At 39.7% G+C, this 18,450-nt stretch overlaps 1 protein-coding gene across 1 annotated transcript in view; it reads left to right on the plus strand.

The window, feature by feature from the left end:
* The window catches only part of PGPEP1L (pyroglutamyl-peptidase I like), a 76,932-nt gene extending 71,453 nt beyond the window's left edge, over positions 1-5,479 (plus strand). The window contains exons 4-5 of the mRNA XM_036734373.1: positions 1,799-2,028; positions 5,311-5,479. Coding sequence (XP_036590268.1) covers positions 1,799-2,028; positions 5,311-5,479 — 399 coding nt within the window. The remainder of the gene's footprint in view (positions 1-1,798; positions 2,029-5,310) is intronic.
* The last annotated feature ends 12,971 nt before the right edge of the window (positions 5,480-18,450 follow it).

Genomic DNA, 18,450 nt, shown 5'->3' on the forward strand with positions numbered 1-18,450 from the left:
AGCAGTATGCTGAAACTTTGGTGTAGAATGGAAGTAGAATGGTGTAGAGTGGAACTGTTTGAAGAGAGTAGAAGCTCCTTGAGGACAGGGACTGCTCTGTTTCTGTTTTTCTATCCCCAGCATCTAGCATAATATTTGGAACATAGTAAGTGCTCAATAAATGCTTATGGGATTTAATTTTTGGAACACTGTTAGCTACACTGTGGAATTTGATATGTGTGGGGTGAGGTTGGGGGGGTGATCTTAGGCTGATCAACGTATGCAAAGTTCAGAGAGATCTAAGGCACCCCAACCTACCATAATATAGCGTGACAACACGAACTCCCCAAATAATAGTATTTTAATTATGCTCTAGTGTGTAACTTTTTAAGTTTTTGCTGAAATACTGATATGAAAATTTCATTCAGGAGCATTTTTATATAAGAGCAACAAGGCGGGAAGGGGGATAAATGAAGCACATCCCATCTAGCACCCAAGAAAAATGGTAGCCTGTTTGAGGGTAAATGACAATCTAATATGTTCAAGAGAAATACTCGTACAAGGAAAGCTGGTTTTGGAGTCAGGACTAGCTGAGTTCCATTGTCTGACACATACTAGTGGTGTGATCATGGGTAACTTTTTTTTTTAACCTTCAATTCCTTCAGCAACTCTGTATACAAAATTACAGATGATTTGCTGCTCTGCATCAGTGGACATAGGTCCCCTCATAAATTAAACCACAGGAATAGATCACCACCTCCTTCTCCAAAAGGAGAAAAAAAGACTGTGCCTGAAAACAAGACACAAAACAATATTTTGACTCTTATGAATATCACCGTAATCGGCCAATTTTGCATTTAAAGCAAAAAGATAAAATGATTGTTCCCCTATGCTAATAGCATGGCCTTCTTGGGATAGCAGATACAGACTTTAAGTACTTTTCTGTTCTAAGATCTGAGCACCCAAGGCGAGTATATCACTTGCCTTACTTACCCCACACTATCATAGTTCTGCTGTGAGCAGTTAGGTTCTCTTAGAATATAGTTCATCAAATATCAAGATGGTGATTTACAATATTGGGGCAAGAGATGAGAAGGCTGTCATCAACTGGGCTGAAATTAGTATATATGTGTGGGTTAAGGAGTTGTCCCTCCTTCATTTGTACTCGTTGAGTTCTAAATGTAATTGTTTGGAAAGTTAGTATGAAAAAAAGAAAAATGAGGAGCAGAAAATTATTGTTTAAAAACAACCCTAAAACATATTAAGGGAAAAACACATATATACAGATACTTTGAAAGACATGACAAATATTTTTCAAAGAGGAGAAATAATCAACTCAGATAAATTCTCAACAAGATTTTATTGGGCTTTCACTAACTTCCATAAATAAAACTTCATAAAAAAAGACTTAAGATTCTGCAGAAATGCTAAGCTTTTCCTGTGGTAGGCTACCATAGGATTTATTCTCAAGCCGATAGGCAGTTATATGCTACCATTTAAGAAATTGTTGAAATATGAAGGGCTTTTAAAATTAAAGCCCAGAATTTGAGCAATTACTTACTTAGTTTAAAAAAAAAACAGAATGAGGTCACTGTGTTTTATGTTTATAGTGGGCATGGTAGTGGGCGTGCACTAGCATATAGCCTGTGGATTTTAAAATAAAACTAAAGCTTCCCATCAGTGTGCATGGCTGAGATTTTCTGTACCTGTGGGCTTGGATCTCACACTTACAAGTTTGGAACTCTTGCAATATTTTGTAAATACATTCGACCTTTCTTTAATTTCCTGACTCTTTTTTTCCCCTCCCTTCTCACCTAAGCAGTTCACTGTCCATGTTGGAGTTGCTTCGTCTTCCAAAGCAATCATCCTAGAACAGTGTGGAAGGAACCGAGGTTATACAGATGCAGATATTTGTGGTATTTCACCAGAAGGTGGTGTCTGCCTGTCAGATGGCCCAGACATGATTGAATCTACTATCAGCATGAAAGCAGTTTGCAAAAACATCTCTGTCAATGGAATCCAGGTTCTCTTTTCCAGAGATGCGGGAAGGTAAATTCTTTGTTTGGTCATTCATTAATCAGGTAGGGGATCAGTAAAGAAACCTCTGAATTTCTCCTTTACTCATCTGTCAAGAATTTATTTCTTCCATTCTGTAGAGAATGGGATAGGGGCTGGACACCTATAATTTTTTTGACATAGGAAAATCCCTATTGAAGAAACTCCTTCCAATACAGACCTAGCACCTTCTCTGCAATGTATAGTCTTAGAAGCACTCTGTCCCATGTGAAAATGAGCTCAACAACCGAATTCTTCCACTTTCAATGCTGCTAGCTAGTACTGGTTAGTGCAATCATATTTCAGATCAGTAGAGTGATCATAAAAATGGAAGAAAGACTCTACAGCACTGAGGGCAGTAATAATAAAAAATAATAGTTAACGTTTGTATGTCAGGCATTGGGAATAGAGATCAGACTTGGAATCAAAGACCTCAGTTCAAATCCTGCCTTTGACTCAAATATTGGCTGTGTGACCCTGGACAAGTCATCTAATCTCAAAGTGCTTTCAGGCAATGATCTAAGACTTATAAAGATATTTTTGCTTTTGCTTAAAAAAAAAGCTTCTGTTAAGAAGTCTGGTCCAACCCCCCCACCCCCCAAAACCAAAATTCCTTTATGTAGAGCTTTGCAAAATATATTACAAACATTCTCTCTTTTTACAATTAGTCAACAGTCAGTCAACAAGTATTTATTAGATAAACCCTCACTATGTTCCAATCACTATGGAAAATCACTGGGGATATAGAAAATGACAAAAGCCACTGTCGCTGCTTATATTTCAATGGGGGCGACAATGATATAAGATTCATACTGAGTAGATGGAGAGGAATGGGGAAGGGAGGACAAGTTTGTTATAGATAGACCTTAGGGAGTGGTGAGTACTTCTACAGCTCTGGGTTCAGAATCACAGAGATGGGGTGAGAATAAAGGGGTAAAAGTATGTTAACCAGTAAAGGGTAAATCCAGGAAGAGTATTAGTGATTGAAGAGAGGTCCATTGAGGCTCCAGCTGTTGGCTTAGCTTCCTGGAGGTAAAGGAACAAGGAATCAATAGCTCTTCCCTCGGACTGATAAGAAACTAAGGCCCAGAAAAATGTTTTCAGATCTTTAGAGAGTATGAGAAGGGACAGTGGATGCTCACTGAACCATCAGAAAACCTTGACCTCCTGTCATCACCATCTTCTATCTGTGTGACACATGGGCAAAGCCACTGAAGTCCATGAGACAAGTTTGTTTTGAATGAACTCGAAAAAATTTACTATTTAACCTGCATTTGCTTGTTTCAAATGGCAAATATTTTTGTCCTTTTTCTTGTTTTTTTTTTTCATGTGCACACCCAAAGAAGTGAGAGGAAGACAAGGAGGATTTAGGGCTACACCGTGGTCCACTCTAAAACCTGCCCTCACAAGCCTGGGATTCTCCCCTCCTTGGGAAAGATTTACTTCATTTACTATACCTACTCTAGGGAGCTTTAGAAGGTCTGTGAGGGCAAAAAACCCAAAGGAGTTTGCCCACTTTCCCTTCCTGAGGAAGCTGATTTTGGAGGTAGGGGCTGGTAGGAGATTAGGGAAGGGGAGGTGAGCCTCCTCATCTAACACCAAAGCAGAGTAGAGTAGGTAGGTCAAGAACTACACAAAAGATCAAGCCCAACCCAAATTGGAACCAAATGAGACACTAGGAGAAACCAAGTGAAAGTTTAAAAAAGAAGCTTCTCTAGCCATAGTAGGGAAAGGAAAGTGGGCAAGGTTACAGCCCTAATTCATTTGGGTGAAGCTTCCCAGTTTCTGTGTTGTCCCTGAAGGACCTACAGTGAGAAACCTTGAGAAAAGAGCTGTTTCTCGACCACCAGGAAACTAAGTCAACAGCTAGAGCCACTAGAAACTGATTCAGTCTTGATGATGGTTTCAGTACCTTTTATGGAAAAGCTACCCTCACCTCCATGGGATGCCTAGAGTATAGCTTGTAGCTCACAAGCTCCTATGGAGTTGTTATGGACTTGGGGACAGGGCAGGGAAGAAGCTAGAGCAAGGGACAGTTAGGACCTTTGGTATGGTTTGTATTGGCCTTTGGAGGAAAAACTAGCTTGCCATCTCCTCCTCTCCAGACTTTCCCTCTCACACATACAAATACACACACCCTTCATCTCCCTATCCCTGTCCCTCTTCCCCTCCTCCACACACACAAACACACACTCCTTTCCCTTCCTCTCCCTGTACCTCCCTACCCTCCTCACCCTCCCCCACCCCACTCTAGTCCCAGGGGCCATCAGAGCCCAAAGGAGCTAGGGAAAAACAATTATTATGTCAGCTAGTAGCAGAAAGAAGCAGGAGAGTGGGAGCTAACCCCGGGGGAACCCAGTAAGCACCCAACATCTATGACTTAATATCAATTCTCATATTGGTGCATTCTCATTTTTACTATTTAACAAAAACAATTCTTGAAAATACTAGGTATCAGGATGAAATTTCTAAGCTCCATTGTTTTCCTGATACTTTGCCACAGAGAAAAGAGGTGTTTAGTCAGAGACTGTTCTGTGAAATTTAGATTCAGTCAAAGGGCTGCACTTGAGGACCTAGAAGGCCCCCACCCCAATCTAGAACATCTGTGAACTTCAGATCTTTCATGTATAAAATGGAGAAAGCATCCCATGCCCTGGAGACCTTACAGGATTGTTATAAGAATTAAATTAAATAAGTGGAAGCTAGTTAAAAAACTAAACAAACAAACAAAACACATGCTAATATAAGGTCCTATTAACCATGGGTATGAACTCATTTGCCCTTTTAATTGGACAAGTCACTTCACCTCTTGAGTCTTAGGCTCCTCTTCCACGAAACAATCTCTCAGGTTCCTTCTGCTCTAATATTCTGTCATTCAAGTTGTTTCATGGATCTGCTGAACCTAGAAAATGGCAGAACACAGCAAGGTCAGTAAGGCACTATTTTCTTGGTATCAGATAAACATTTCCCTCTTGGTACCCCTTGGGATTCAACTCCTACCAGTTCCCTCCACCTCTGCCACTACAAGCACATTTTAGAGACTGCTACACAAGATCCTTTAGTTCATCCCACGATAGCAGGGAGGGAGTTCCCCTCTCCTCCTACCCCCACCTTGGACCAAAATTTATGTTTCCTGAAAACAGTTTTTAAGGGAGCTTGCCACAAACTCTCTTCGTTTTCAGCCTGATTTATAGATAAACAACTTCTTCCCTAACTGACTTTCATGACAATTGAGATTAGTTTGATTCTTACCAAGACATTTCTGTGTGGTTACAGATATGTCTGCGATTATACCTACTATTTGTCTCTGCATTATGGAAATGGCCGTGCTGCTTTCATTCACGTCCCTCCATTATCCAATTTGCTAACAGCCGACCTTCTAGGAAGAGCGTTGCAAATCATTATCCAAGAGATGTTAAAACAGTTTGGAAAGGCCAGAGAATAAAGCATGACTTGCAGAAAAATCAGATAATCACTCTGTTATATGCCAAGGGAAACCAAAGGAGGAAAGAAGTCTTCATGGGAAAAAAAAATTGAATGTTGAAATCCTGCTAAGAATTTGACTGCACTTGTGAAAGATTTTTTAAAAAATTGCTTGTAAAGTGGTGTTTACAGAGAACAAATTATGAATCAACCCAACGAAAACACAAGGGGTTATATTCCCATAAGAAAAAGATGAACACAGCAGAAGACAGAAATTTTACAAGGGATTAACTAGCTTCAAGTGCAATTTCTTTTATAATATAACAAGATCCAAGTAATTTTTTTTCTGAACCGAGTACGCAATCCTGACCACAGATGACTGCAACACACAGTCTGCTATGTGGGGGCAAAGCCAAGCAGTGGTTAAAGAATGTGCTCTCAACGTACCTACATGGTAATACCCATTGTGATGGGTTTGATGAACCTGGTTGTATTTATCATTAAGGAAAGACATAGCTGTAATTTCTATTTTCCTCTCTTCTATTGTACTTTCGACTCTAGCCCCAGGAGAGAAACTCACTTGATTTCTGGATCATGAGGAATCTCTTGAAAAGAATAGAGGATTAGGTCCCCTAGTCATGGGACCTGGGTTCTTGTCTCAATTCTGCCATTACTAAGCTGTATGAGTGTATCCATTCTCTTGGGGGCTCAGTTTTTTCTCATCTTCGCGCTAGGTGGTCTCCACAATCCTCATCCTTTCATTCAATAGGAAGGAAGGAAAGGAAGGAAACATGCATTTATTAAGCACTCGCTACGTGCCAGGCACTGTACCAAGAACTTTACTAATATGATCTCATCTGACTCTCACAACAACCCTGGGAGGCAGGTGCTGTCATTATTTTACATTTTACAATTGAGGGGACAAGCATATTGAAATTAAGTGACTTGCCCAGGGTTGCACACCTACTAAGTGTCTGAGATTGGATCTGAACTCATGTCTTCCTGACTCTAGGCTCAGTAATCTACCCACTGCACCACATAGCCTCAACAGCCATCTCTTATTAGTTACTAGGGAACATAAAGATAAAATGGGGCAGCTAGGTGGCACAATGGATAGAGTGCCAGGCCTGGAGTCAGGAAGACCTGAGTTCAAATATGACCTCAGACACTTACTAGCTGTGTGACTCTGGGCAAGTCACTTAACCCTTTTTGCCTTGGTTTCTTCATCTGTAAAATGAACTGGAGAAGGAAATGGCAAACCATTGCAGTGTCTTTGCCAAGAAAACCCCAAATAGGGTCATGAAAAGTCAGACATGACTGAACAACAACAACAAAGCTAAAATAAGAGAAGGTGTCGATGTCAGAGAGCCCAAGGTCCAGTGTGTGTATGTGTGTGTGTGTGTTGGCAGGGAGAGGTGAGACCTATGGGAATATGACACATATTCAAATATATGACTATATACTGACAAATTCAAATTTGTCTATATATAGTCAAATATATGACCATATATCACAAACATGCTACATGACTCAACAAAGATATAACTACTACAGAATAGGGTGTAAGTACAAAAGAGAAAGGCAAGTTTTCTGACTTGCAGTATCAGTGAAGGCTCTATGAAAGGAATGCTATTGAACTAGGACTTAGAAGATGGTTAGTATTTCAGAAGATAGAGATGAGGAAATGAGCAAAGGTATGTGAAAGGGAAGACTTCAGCTAGATAAGAAGGGATATTAAGGAGTCCAGTTTAGTTGATGGAGAGAAGTAATGAGGGACAAGGCTAGGAAGACAAGGAGTCTACAGATTGTGAAAGACTCCAAAAGAACCATAACAAGGAGTTCTGGAGCCTGGACAAGAACCACAAAAAGCAGCGTGGTAGGGGATACCTTAGGGTTGTGACTCAAAGAATCCTCCAATGCTCAGTGACAGTGAGGCTGCTGTTAATAGGAGAACCCAGGGTGGGGCCGGGCCAGGTAGAGCTCACCTGGGCAGCCATCTTACTTTAGTTACTCTTGGAAACAAGTTACCAAACTCAGTTGTTTCTCCCTGCCAGGGAAATACAGGTGCTGTCAGTGCTCACTAAGGGACAAAACCTAGCTCTACTTAAGGCTGTGATCCTGAATGATAAGCCAGGAAGTTTGGATTGTATTCAGTTGGCAATGAGAAATAGTTCGAGGGTTTTGAGTAATAGAACAACCAGTTCTGTGCTTCGGGGACATTGGCAGCAGCCTGTAAGTACGAGGAGGAAGAGCTGGTAGTTGGAGACCAGGTAGCAGGTTAATGTAGCAATTCAGGTTAGTGTTGAGAATCTGAACTAGGTGGTGGGAGTGGAAATACAAAGAAAACAATAGATAAGAGCAATATTTCTGCATTAGAGTTTACAGGGCTTGGCGACCGATTGGAATGTGGGAGGTGACGGAGATGGAAGAGCCCAATATAAAACTGAGGTTTTGAGCATAAGACTAGGGGATGTTATTTTTTCACAGAAATGGGGAAATCCAAAGGAATTTTTTCAGATGATGAGTATTGTTTTAGGACATGTTGACTGTGAAGTATTGCCAGGACATCAAGATAGAAATGTCCAGTAGCCAGCTTAGAAACAGGATTTCTCCCATTTCCTTCACAACTGAGTTTCTAGAAAGAATAGTCTGCACCTGTTCGCCACCCACTTGCTTGTCAATCTATGACTACTCTACTGAAACTCTTCCCTCAAGTCAGCAATGACTTTTTCTGTTGCTAAATTCAAAGGCCTATTCTCAGACCTCATCCTCTTTGTCCTTTCCGAGAGCATTGCAAACTTCCAACTTCCTTGTTTTCCAGGATCAAAACCTCCATCATTGTTGACTCTTCCCCATAACCTCTGCCCACGGTGTTCAAACACAGAATGTTTGAGCTGGAGGGCTTCTTCTAGAGCATCTGGCTCAACTCCAACATTTTACAGGTGAGGAAATGGAGGCCTAAAACAGTTGCCATTTTCTGTTGATTTGATATCTATAATCTCTCCCACCTTTTCCCTACTCATTCTATCACTAATTTATTGTAATGGCTTCCAAAACCAATCTCCCTTCCCCTCATTTCTCTCCTTGACAATTCATTCCTTACATAACTGCCAGATTAGTTCTCCTCTTGCACAGGTATGTCCCAGTCACTTCCCTACACAAAAAACTTCAGTGGTTCTTGATTGCCTATAGAATAAAATATAGGCTTCGTAGCTTGGAATGTAATGTTTTTCAGACTCTGGCTCTCAACTTTCCAGTCTTATTTCATGCACTACATCCCAGCCCCAACCAAACTGGGCAGTTTGTAGTTTCCCAGCCAGATTCTGTACTGCTTGCTCCCCATCTTGACTCCTCGGCCCTCACACTATGGATTTGAGCAGCCTATCTCCACACACTGTGAATATATTTCCTCTTCCATTCCTCCAGTGCACAGGGCAACCACTGCCACTTAACTCCAGGTTTTCCCTAGTCATCCCAGCTGAGGTGATCTTTACTTTCCTCAAATTTTCCCACAGCACTTTGTCTGGATCTCTTCTGTGTGCCTATCCCTTTCTACTTTGTATCATACTTACTTGTGCATATTTTGCATCTCTCTGCCTACTTTGCCTGCTCCCCCCACCCTCTGTCCCCCATTGGAATGTTTGCTCTTTGAGGGCAGAAATTAGGTCATGTTTTTATGTGTAAATATTATGTGGCACCTAGTACAGTGTCTTGCATAAGGTAAAAGTTTTACAAAGTGCATGTTGAAAATGGTTAATCATTCAAACCATGGGAACGAATGAAATTGCAATGGGGAAGGGCATAGAGAGATAGTAGGGTAAACAATTGTGCAGTAGCAAAAGAATTGGGTTTGGAGTAGGGGGACTTGCTTTCAAACCCTTGTCTCTGCTACATACCTTGGGCAAGGTATTTAACCTTTAAGCTTCAGCTTCCTCATGTGTAAGCAGAAAGAGCTAGAGTAGGTGGCGTAGTGCGCAGTGGTGTAGTAGAACCAGATCTGGCTTGGGAATTAAGATCAGAGGTCATACCTTGGCCCTAACACTAACCTTCTTTCTGGTCCTTGGTAAGAGAAAGGTTTGTGCTAATTGATCTTTCAGGTCCCTTCTAACTCACAACTATGATCCCTTGAATGCTCACTTTAGCAGGCCAGGAGGAAAAACCAGGAAAGGGAAGGGAGGAGCTGTCAGAGGCATTTCAAGCAAACCAGGAGAGAACTTCCGGTCTTGAAAACTGAGAAGAGAAAGTATTAAGGATCCATGAGGTGGCTATCAGTGTCAATTACTGCAGTGGTCAAGGGGCTGAAAGACTGGAAAGAGTCAATTGGATTTGGTGATTAGATTGGGTTAATGGTGACTTAAGAATGATGGTGCCAGACAGTTATCTTACAAGGAGTAAATGGGTGGTCAAAAAGTAAAGCAGAGGCACAGAGTGTAGATAATTCAAGAAATCTGGTGGTTAAATGGGATTACACTGATAGTAAAATCAGGAAGAGGGGGCAGAAATATTGGAGGGAAGGCTTTTAAAAAATGCTATTTTGGGGGAGCTGAAAATGATTATGAACTAGGAGGGAAAGACCAATGAAAAGGAAGAGATAGAAGATGCATGATAGAGAAGGAATTTTTCCTGCTTTGAATTCTATAAATCCTTTGGAAGAAATGCAGCTAATCTTGCTTTTCAAAAGCCCATCTCCTTTAATCTATTTTGCTCTAGCAACAAAGGATGAATAGACTGGGGATGTTTAGCTTGGAGAAGAAAATTGAGGATGAGGGGGAAGGGGTTTGAAAGCAATCTTCTAAGTATTTGAAGGGCCACCATGGAAAAAAGGATTAAATGTATACTGCTTGGCTCCAGAGGACGGAACAGATGTTGCAAAGAGGCAAATTTAGGCTTAAAGTTATTGGGGGGGTGGGAACCTTCCAAGAATAAGAGCTATCTATAAGTGGAATGACTTTATTTTCATTGACCATCATATTTGTTACCAGGGTTTGTCTATATCTACCTAGGGGGAAAGAAGATAAGACAGGGTTATCAAAAAAGGGAGGAGAGGTCATTGACACAAATTAAAAAAAAAAACACAAAGGAAAGAACAAAAGGAAGGCCAGAAGAAATTGGGAACAAGTGGGACAGCTAAGTTACACGATGAATTTATTATTTACTTAAAAAGAAAAGCAAGTTGTACATTCTAAGAGACATCATGGACAATCCTCTTTCTGTTCTACTATATATATGGAAGTGGTCATTTTATTTGGTGTTTATTAAATTCAGAACTAAAAAAATTAAGTATTATGAACTACTTTGGAGAGACTCTCCCTGGGAGTCTTCAAACAATGGTGGGACAACCACTGGACAGGTACATTGTCTAGAAGATTCCCATTCAAGTTTGGTTTGGACCACGTGGTTTCTGATGTCCCTTTCAATTCAAATTCTGGAAGATGAGCTTCTCCTCCATTAATGAAACAACTGAATCTTTTTTGTTTTTTGCCAGCCACATATAGAAATAGTCATAACAAACTTGATGCTTTAAAAATGCTCTGATTTTTTGAGACTAGTTTAGGGGCTTAACATTTCAAAGGACCCAGTCCATCAGTTTTTAGAGGATTAAGTTCAGTTGTATTGTTTTTGTTGTTTTGTTTTTATGCTTAAGAGGCTAGAAATGCAGTGGCCTCACTGCTGCCTGGAAGGAACTTTGTGAAACACTAAGTTCATAGTACATAATCATCCAAGAAAACAGCATGGCCAATAGGATTTACCCGCTATATAATACCCACACGGTTCAAATTAAAAAAACTAGCCTTATACCCAAGACCAGACTTGATCCTACCATCTTTTTTGGACAATCACTTATCTTTATGCCAGAATTTTTGTGTGCCTTCAAATCCTTAAATTCATACTACTGTGGATTCATCTTGTGTATCTATATTTACTATTTATCCCTTCCACTGAAGGCTTAAAATTTTGGCAAGAATATGAGATTTGCCTGACATCTTTCAGTGGCTATGTTTTTTTGTCTGTCAACCTTGACTCATTCCCCGGAAAAGTGAATTAATGATGTTTACTGACAGACATTTCTATCAGCAAAGGATGTATGCCTGGTTGTGATATACACTGGCATAAGATTATTTTTGTCCTTTTATTCTGCGTCACTATGTGCCTGCCACCCCAATCTGGTCAGAAGAGCTGAGCCCAGAGTACAGCCCTGGGAATCCTGAACACAAACCACAGTAGGGCAGGATGACTTACCTTAGGGCCCACACCAGCAATGGGGGCCTCTGTTTTCTACAAACCATAGCTTTGTCAGATTGGTGGAGGTACTGTTTTCTGTGTAGAACAGTTTTCTTCAAGGTTATTTAATGGTGTAGAATAACATAGGTTTCCTTCTTCTCTAGCAATTTATATGTAGTAAATATTTAGCTGTCAGAAATCAGCCAAAAGCTTAGTGCGAATATTTTTCAAGTGACATGTGTGAATATACATGCCATAATGCTTCCCCTCCATTTTACCAAGTGCAATGAACTAAGCCTCCCACAAAATCAAAAACAGCAAATGCATACAGAATTCTTTTATTTAACTTAAAATCATGTAGTACTGTAACTACTAGAAAAAAGCTGAGTAAGAGAAACTAAAGTTGCCTTAGCTTCAGCCATTCAAAATAGACAAAGTTTCTTTTTTTTCATAATGTAAAGAATCCAGAGTATATCGCAATAACAGGAATAAATTCTTACAACAGAATATACAAAAACATTTTGAAATTTTTTCATCATCTACTGATTCATTTTATATAAACACAGGAATTTCTTTAGGAATAATTTATACACAGAAAGTCATTTTATGTAACAAATTGGCCATGTTGTTACTTTTTTTTATTTTTTTAAAAACTTTTTTTAAACAAGAAAACTTGGAAAATGTAGTATTTGCAATGCATCAGTTCCATAGAGCTTTCTGGTTTTGTTTTCATCCCAGAGGTAGACAAACTCTGGCCAATCCTTTCACCTCAAACCTCACTGGCTTAGAAAACAGAAAGGTGTTTTCTCAAGGCATCTATTTTCTCCATGGCTGTGTCTACACAACACCAAACATCATCTGGACAAAAAAATAACAAAAAACCAACCAATCAGACCTTTTGTTGCCATAGTGCAAAACATCCAGCTATTTTCAAAGACGTGAATTGTTGTGGAGTTGTGTAGACACAGCCTATCATGTGTCAGAAGCTGGGGGAAGCAGAGGCGGGAAATATTCTTTTGGAGCAGAAAAATGTATCTTCGGTGTTCTGACTTAAAAATAAATAGGGACTCTTCCTTGTTAACTTTAAACAAAGCTTTAGTCATGATACAAGGCAGCTAACCAATAACCAAATGGTATATTTTGCATACGGAACTGTCATATTTTAAAGGAATAAATCTGTATGCAATGATCACACAAAAACTGTTAAGCTGTCTGTTGTGTTGTCAAATCCTTCAATTTCTCTGGCATTTCATACCATGAAACAATGAAACCACATATTAAATGGTGTGACTTGGGCTGCTTAGTTGCCACAACACTTATTCTGTTTCCATAACCAATGAGGTTCTTTCAATCGCTAAGTTAGCTACACTATAAAGCGCAATGACCAGCTAGAGATGATCCCCACCCCCAACTGGAGGGTTCTGGAAGACCAAGATACTGAAGATACAGAACTACCAATTCCATCAATATCACCATTCCTTTGTTATAAACCAGGGTACAAAGCTTGAGGGGTGGGGATGGGGGAAGGGGTGACCACGGTTTGGGGAAGGTAAAGATCCTTTTTGGCATACTGTAAAGCTAACTAGTAAACTGGTACCCTCAAAAAAATTGATCACATGCACACATTTGCACACACAGAGAAAAAAGTGCCTTTAAATTATTTTAGGCATTTATAAACTACAAACATTTTATAAAATTATTCTATGTACTTACAAAAATGCAATGAAACATTTAATTATTTCTTGTAAACCAGATCTTCGTCAACTGACTACCCGTAATCTACTGGACTTAAGAGCCCTATTGAAAATGCTAATGAATCACTAATTAACATAATGTTTACCAAAAAGATGCTGAAACACACACACACACACACACACACACACACACACACACACACACACACACACAAATGAGTAATGCCATTAGGTAAAAACTAAAGACATACCCCAGAAATGACACCTGCATCAGAAATTCATATCATCGATCAATTTGAAGCAAATTCCTTGGTAACAGTTTCCAAAGCAGGACATTAGATGGTTTATTCATAGGAACCAAGTGATCAAGTAAGATTTCTAAGCTTTGATTTGGTCCGAGACCTCCAGAAACCATCAAGCTCAGAAAATCCCCCAAACTTCTAAGCTCTTGTACCCTCATGTCCTCAATCCCATAGTCTTTTCATATGATCATATTAGTTTAGTAGAGTTGACTTCCTATCGACTGACTCATTACTGAACCAGCGAGGGTCATTCGTGTGTTTTCACAAAGAATAACCAGTCCTCTTAGTTGAGTGCCAAAATGAAGAAAGCCTTCTGGCCTGTCTCAGGTCTGTATCTTCAGCATCTCTGGCAATAAATGTTTAATCTGAACAATATCTTCTCTTTGAAATCTTATTTGTACCACCAATTACTTCAGAGTGGAGTTACAAAGTTTGACCTTTATCACTGGTTCTTAAGGAGTGGATCTCTGGTACCTTCCCTTCGTTGCTTAGCCCAGGAAATAATAGACAGTTGACAAACAAAAGAGTAACATTAATTAAAAAAACAAAACAAAACCAAACCCAAACCCTAAATACATTACTAATATACTTGCTACTGGAATGGGTAGGGCATTTCATGGAGGAGTGTCATTAGTTTGAACTAGACTTATCCTCAACAATTCAAAACTGCTCTCAGAGAATCTTACAGCAACATCTGGGGACCAGTTGACCACAGCACCCTAGACATTCCCACCAATTCTGAGTTTCAGTGAGAACAAACCATGACAAGAGGCATGAATCACTCACAACCTGCTTATGGAACGGAGCTGTCACAGTGAGAAAGAGGCTTTGGTGGAACATGAACTGGCCTCAAATTTAGCATCACACTTGGTTGATATTTCTATCTTCCCAAACAAAAATACCTCAAAATTTGATACCAAGTATGGCATGCTTTGGTAGTTCCACAATAGCCACCTTCTTTTTATGTGTTTATCTAAAACTAAACCATCTCCTTTACCACTGAAACGCTTACAAATATGATGAGCGAGAGGCGAGAAGAATGGCCTAGTGCTAAACATGAAAGTTGCCTTGTTCCCTCCATGGCGGCAATCTTGTGTCATACATAGTTCAGTATCATCTTCTCACGTAATACAAATGAGAAGTGCTACAATTTGGTTCTAACAGATGACATTAGAGAAATTCTCCAGAGCAGACAAGCTGGTGGTGTCTCAGGAATAGGCTGCATGTAACAATTACATAATGCCGATACAAAAGCCAATGTCAATTCTCAGTGGTTCACATTACTAAAGCAGTGTGACTTATTGTCAAGAGGAGAGCGCATGGAAAATGCCACAACTCAGATTTGTAAAGCTATTTGGAGTATACAAAGAAGAAAAATCAAAGAGAGGTGGAAATCAACATGAAATCAGACTAGACCTCTGACTATATAAAATGCCTTGGTATAGTGAAGGTGGCTTGGTCCAGGAAATACGACTGCACCATCACAAATGCTTATGTTCTCTTCATTTAAGTGCTTCTGAAATGTTTTTCATGATGGGCGTTACATTGTTAGTGTTTTTTCCTACTTTTTTTCTTTTAAACCACCTACGTTAAAAAAAAAAAAACAACACACACGCACACACAACTTGGACAGTTTTAACAAAACCCTCATAGCCAGCTGAATGATCTGCAGATCTCCAGTTGTGGAAACCGGTATGTGCAAAAAAGAGGAGAGGTCACTACACCAAGGGGTCACCTATGAAAGAAAAAAACCCTGACAAAATATTTATGATCTTGGGAGCTCAGAGGACCTCTGAGAAAAGTAATGCTCTCCCTAAGGACAGAGAAGGCTCCTGAGCTTACTGATAAAGCTGAATTTTTCAAGAAGTCATCCCTACCTTGGAAGAGTCAACCGTATGTTTCTCAGATACTGCCATCAGAGCCCTCTATGAGGGCAACTGCCAGAATCAGGCAACTCGGGTCATGTGAATGGCAGGATTAGATTTGGACAAGTAGACAATAGTCAGCTAAAAACTCTGAAAGGGAAACTAAAATTGATCGATAGTCCCCTAGAATCCAGAGAGTTTGGTATACTGTTGCCTTTTCTTTCTAGGAAAAAAAGAGAAACCAAGAAAGAAGCAGGGAGAAGAAGAGAAAAAATTTTATCCAGGTCATTCTATTTTAGATCATCCTTTTGGATCATCAGAAGCAATGGCAAACTTTAAGAATTACAGTTTCCTAATTGGTAACGTTAGAGCACTATACAACTCAACAACTGTTGCACTTCTCTACCAAAGTGTTCCTGGACTTGTGATTTGTGGTGCAGTCCAGTGGTGCAAGTGGCATCTGAGAGGAGGTAACAAAAAACAACTTATGCCAGTCTATGGAATTTTAACAGAAAGGCTATTTGCTTCACTCAGTCCCACCCCCAATCCTGGAAACCTTGTAAACAACTGGCTCTAGTAATGAATAAGTTATTCATCATTCAATTCGTATAGAGCAGTCAGAGACAGTTATCATCAGACGTGGATGGACAAGTAGCCACTCTCCTAGGCTGCAATGGTTGCCTGGTTTATGACAGCAGCAAGAGAACAAACACACACCCCTAGGTTCTCTTAACACAACTATGCTAAGTCACAGAGGCTTCTCATGTCTTCTTCTTATCCCACAGTTAAAAAGTAAAAAAAAAGAAACAAAACAACAAGAAGAAAAACAATAGAGAAAGGCAAGCTGTTTGGAAATGTTAGGAGATAGATGAGTTAGAATGATGCTTTGACCCCTTGGAATAAAGTACTGGCCACTCCTCTCTATAACCTAGTGTATGTGGTCTGTAGTGTGAATGAGGTTACCAGTATCAACGGCATATTGTCAGGTGCTGAGAAATGTGAGATGTATTCTTTTTTATATATACACATATAAAAAATAAGAGTGAGGTAGATAAATGTTTGAAAAAAATCAAAAAACTGTCCCCGTCATACACAAAAACCCTTATCTCAGTATTTAAATTCATTATGGGGCATCTCTACAGTGATTTAAACTGATATCACAAAAAAATAAATTAAAAAATCCTACATAGAATACCTTCTTAATTAACTTTTGTCTTTTTTTTTTCCTTTTTTCCTTTTTTTTTTTTAAGGGAAAATAACTATGGGACAGAGGCTAGAGAAGAAAGTGGGACTCAAACTATACAAGCAAAAAGCACTACAAACATTTTTGTGTTTTTTTTTGTTTTGTTTTTAATCTCCAGTCACAACTAGCAATCATTCTATTTTAATTCTTTGTTCTTATTCCAAAATTTAAGCATTTCCATCCCAGAACAACCCTAGTGCCGCCATCCCTCAGGGAGAACTTAGGTACTTAATTTAAATAGTGCCTTGAGTTTTCATGCCTTGCTCCAGCTACCAAGGCTTCTGCAGATGAAACAAGCTACCTGGGAACTGATCCCAATGGCAGGTCGATGCCCAGACCAGCAGGCCAGAACAGTTTCCCATGGTTCAGCTTATTCACCAACCTGGGGATGTCAACCACCTAGCTCACCTTTTGCCTAGTCTCACTCGGATGCAATTATCTAAGTAACTGCCAGTGGGGGAGGGGCAGTGGAAGGAGAAGGAGAGGTAGGACAAGGTACGATTCAAAAAGTGTTCCTTGTTATTTTCCAATTAGAAAGATGGTTAAGTCTGATCAGATCAGTGCTCTTAGGGCCACCTGTGACATGGTGATAGATCTGAGAAAAATTTGGATGAAGCAGCTGTTTTTGTTCATGGGATGGAAGGGTTAAAATATTCTTTTTTTTTTTTTTTTAAAAATAGTGACCCAAACGCCTAGTGTCTGCAGTTAAACCGCTGTTGTACCCAACAATTAAAAAAATAGATATTATTTATATATATGTATATATAGAGAGAGAGAGGGGGAGGGGGAAAGGGAGGGGAAGGGGGGGGGAAGAGAGAAAGAGAGAGAAAGAGAGAAAGAGAGAGAGAGAGAGAGAGAGAGAGAGAGATGTGTGTGTCACAATCCAAAGAAAGGCAAGGGCGAGACGGTGAGACTCAACAATGATGAATATGAACACTGAACAAGAATGTACTAAATATTTAACCTTTTTTTTTCTGACCTGAGTTTGTATCATGCCTTGCACTGTAACAGACTCGAGTGCTATGTGGGTGTGGGTTAAGGAAGTGGGTGAGGAGAGGGAGAGTATAGTAAAAACACCCCCTAGGCCACACTGATGAGGATCAGGGGCATGCATCTTCCTTTACCCCCAATTCCCAATTTCTTCTTGAGCCCTGTGCCCACACAGCTAATGTGTTAAAAACAGCTAATGGGGGTAAGGGGAGGAGAGGGAAATGTATTTATAAAAAGGCATCAAACAGTTCATGGCAAATCATGTTATACAAGTATCAATTACTGGGAGAGGAAGAAGAGAGTTGCACACTATAGTTCAAAGCATAAGAACTTTGTTGGAAGGGGAAAAGGGAAAAAGGGTAGACCTGAAGGTTTTCATAGATTAAATCCACAAAGATAAAGAACAAAAAAAATAGCAGCTTTTTTTTTCTGTACAGACATATAGATGAGTATCTGAACCGTAAAAAAGTTATAAAAGTGACATTAAAGACGATGTGTATGCAAATGATCCACGGTCTAACAGAGAACTGTAAGACCCTTTAAGAAGTCTTAATAACAGAGAAAATGTCAACAAAGCTTAGTATGCTTGAATCCATTTACTGCTTTTTCTTCTCATTTGTGTTGTTTGTTTTAAATTTCTTTCCTTGCAAACCTGTAAAGAGGGGCAGGCTGCATCA

This window comes from Trichosurus vulpecula, chromosome 8 (genome assembly GCF_011100635.1).
Source record: "Trichosurus vulpecula isolate mTriVul1 chromosome 8, mTriVul1.pri, whole genome shotgun sequence".
NCBI classification, from domain to species: domain Eukaryota; kingdom Metazoa; phylum Chordata; class Mammalia; order Diprotodontia; family Phalangeridae; genus Trichosurus; species Trichosurus vulpecula.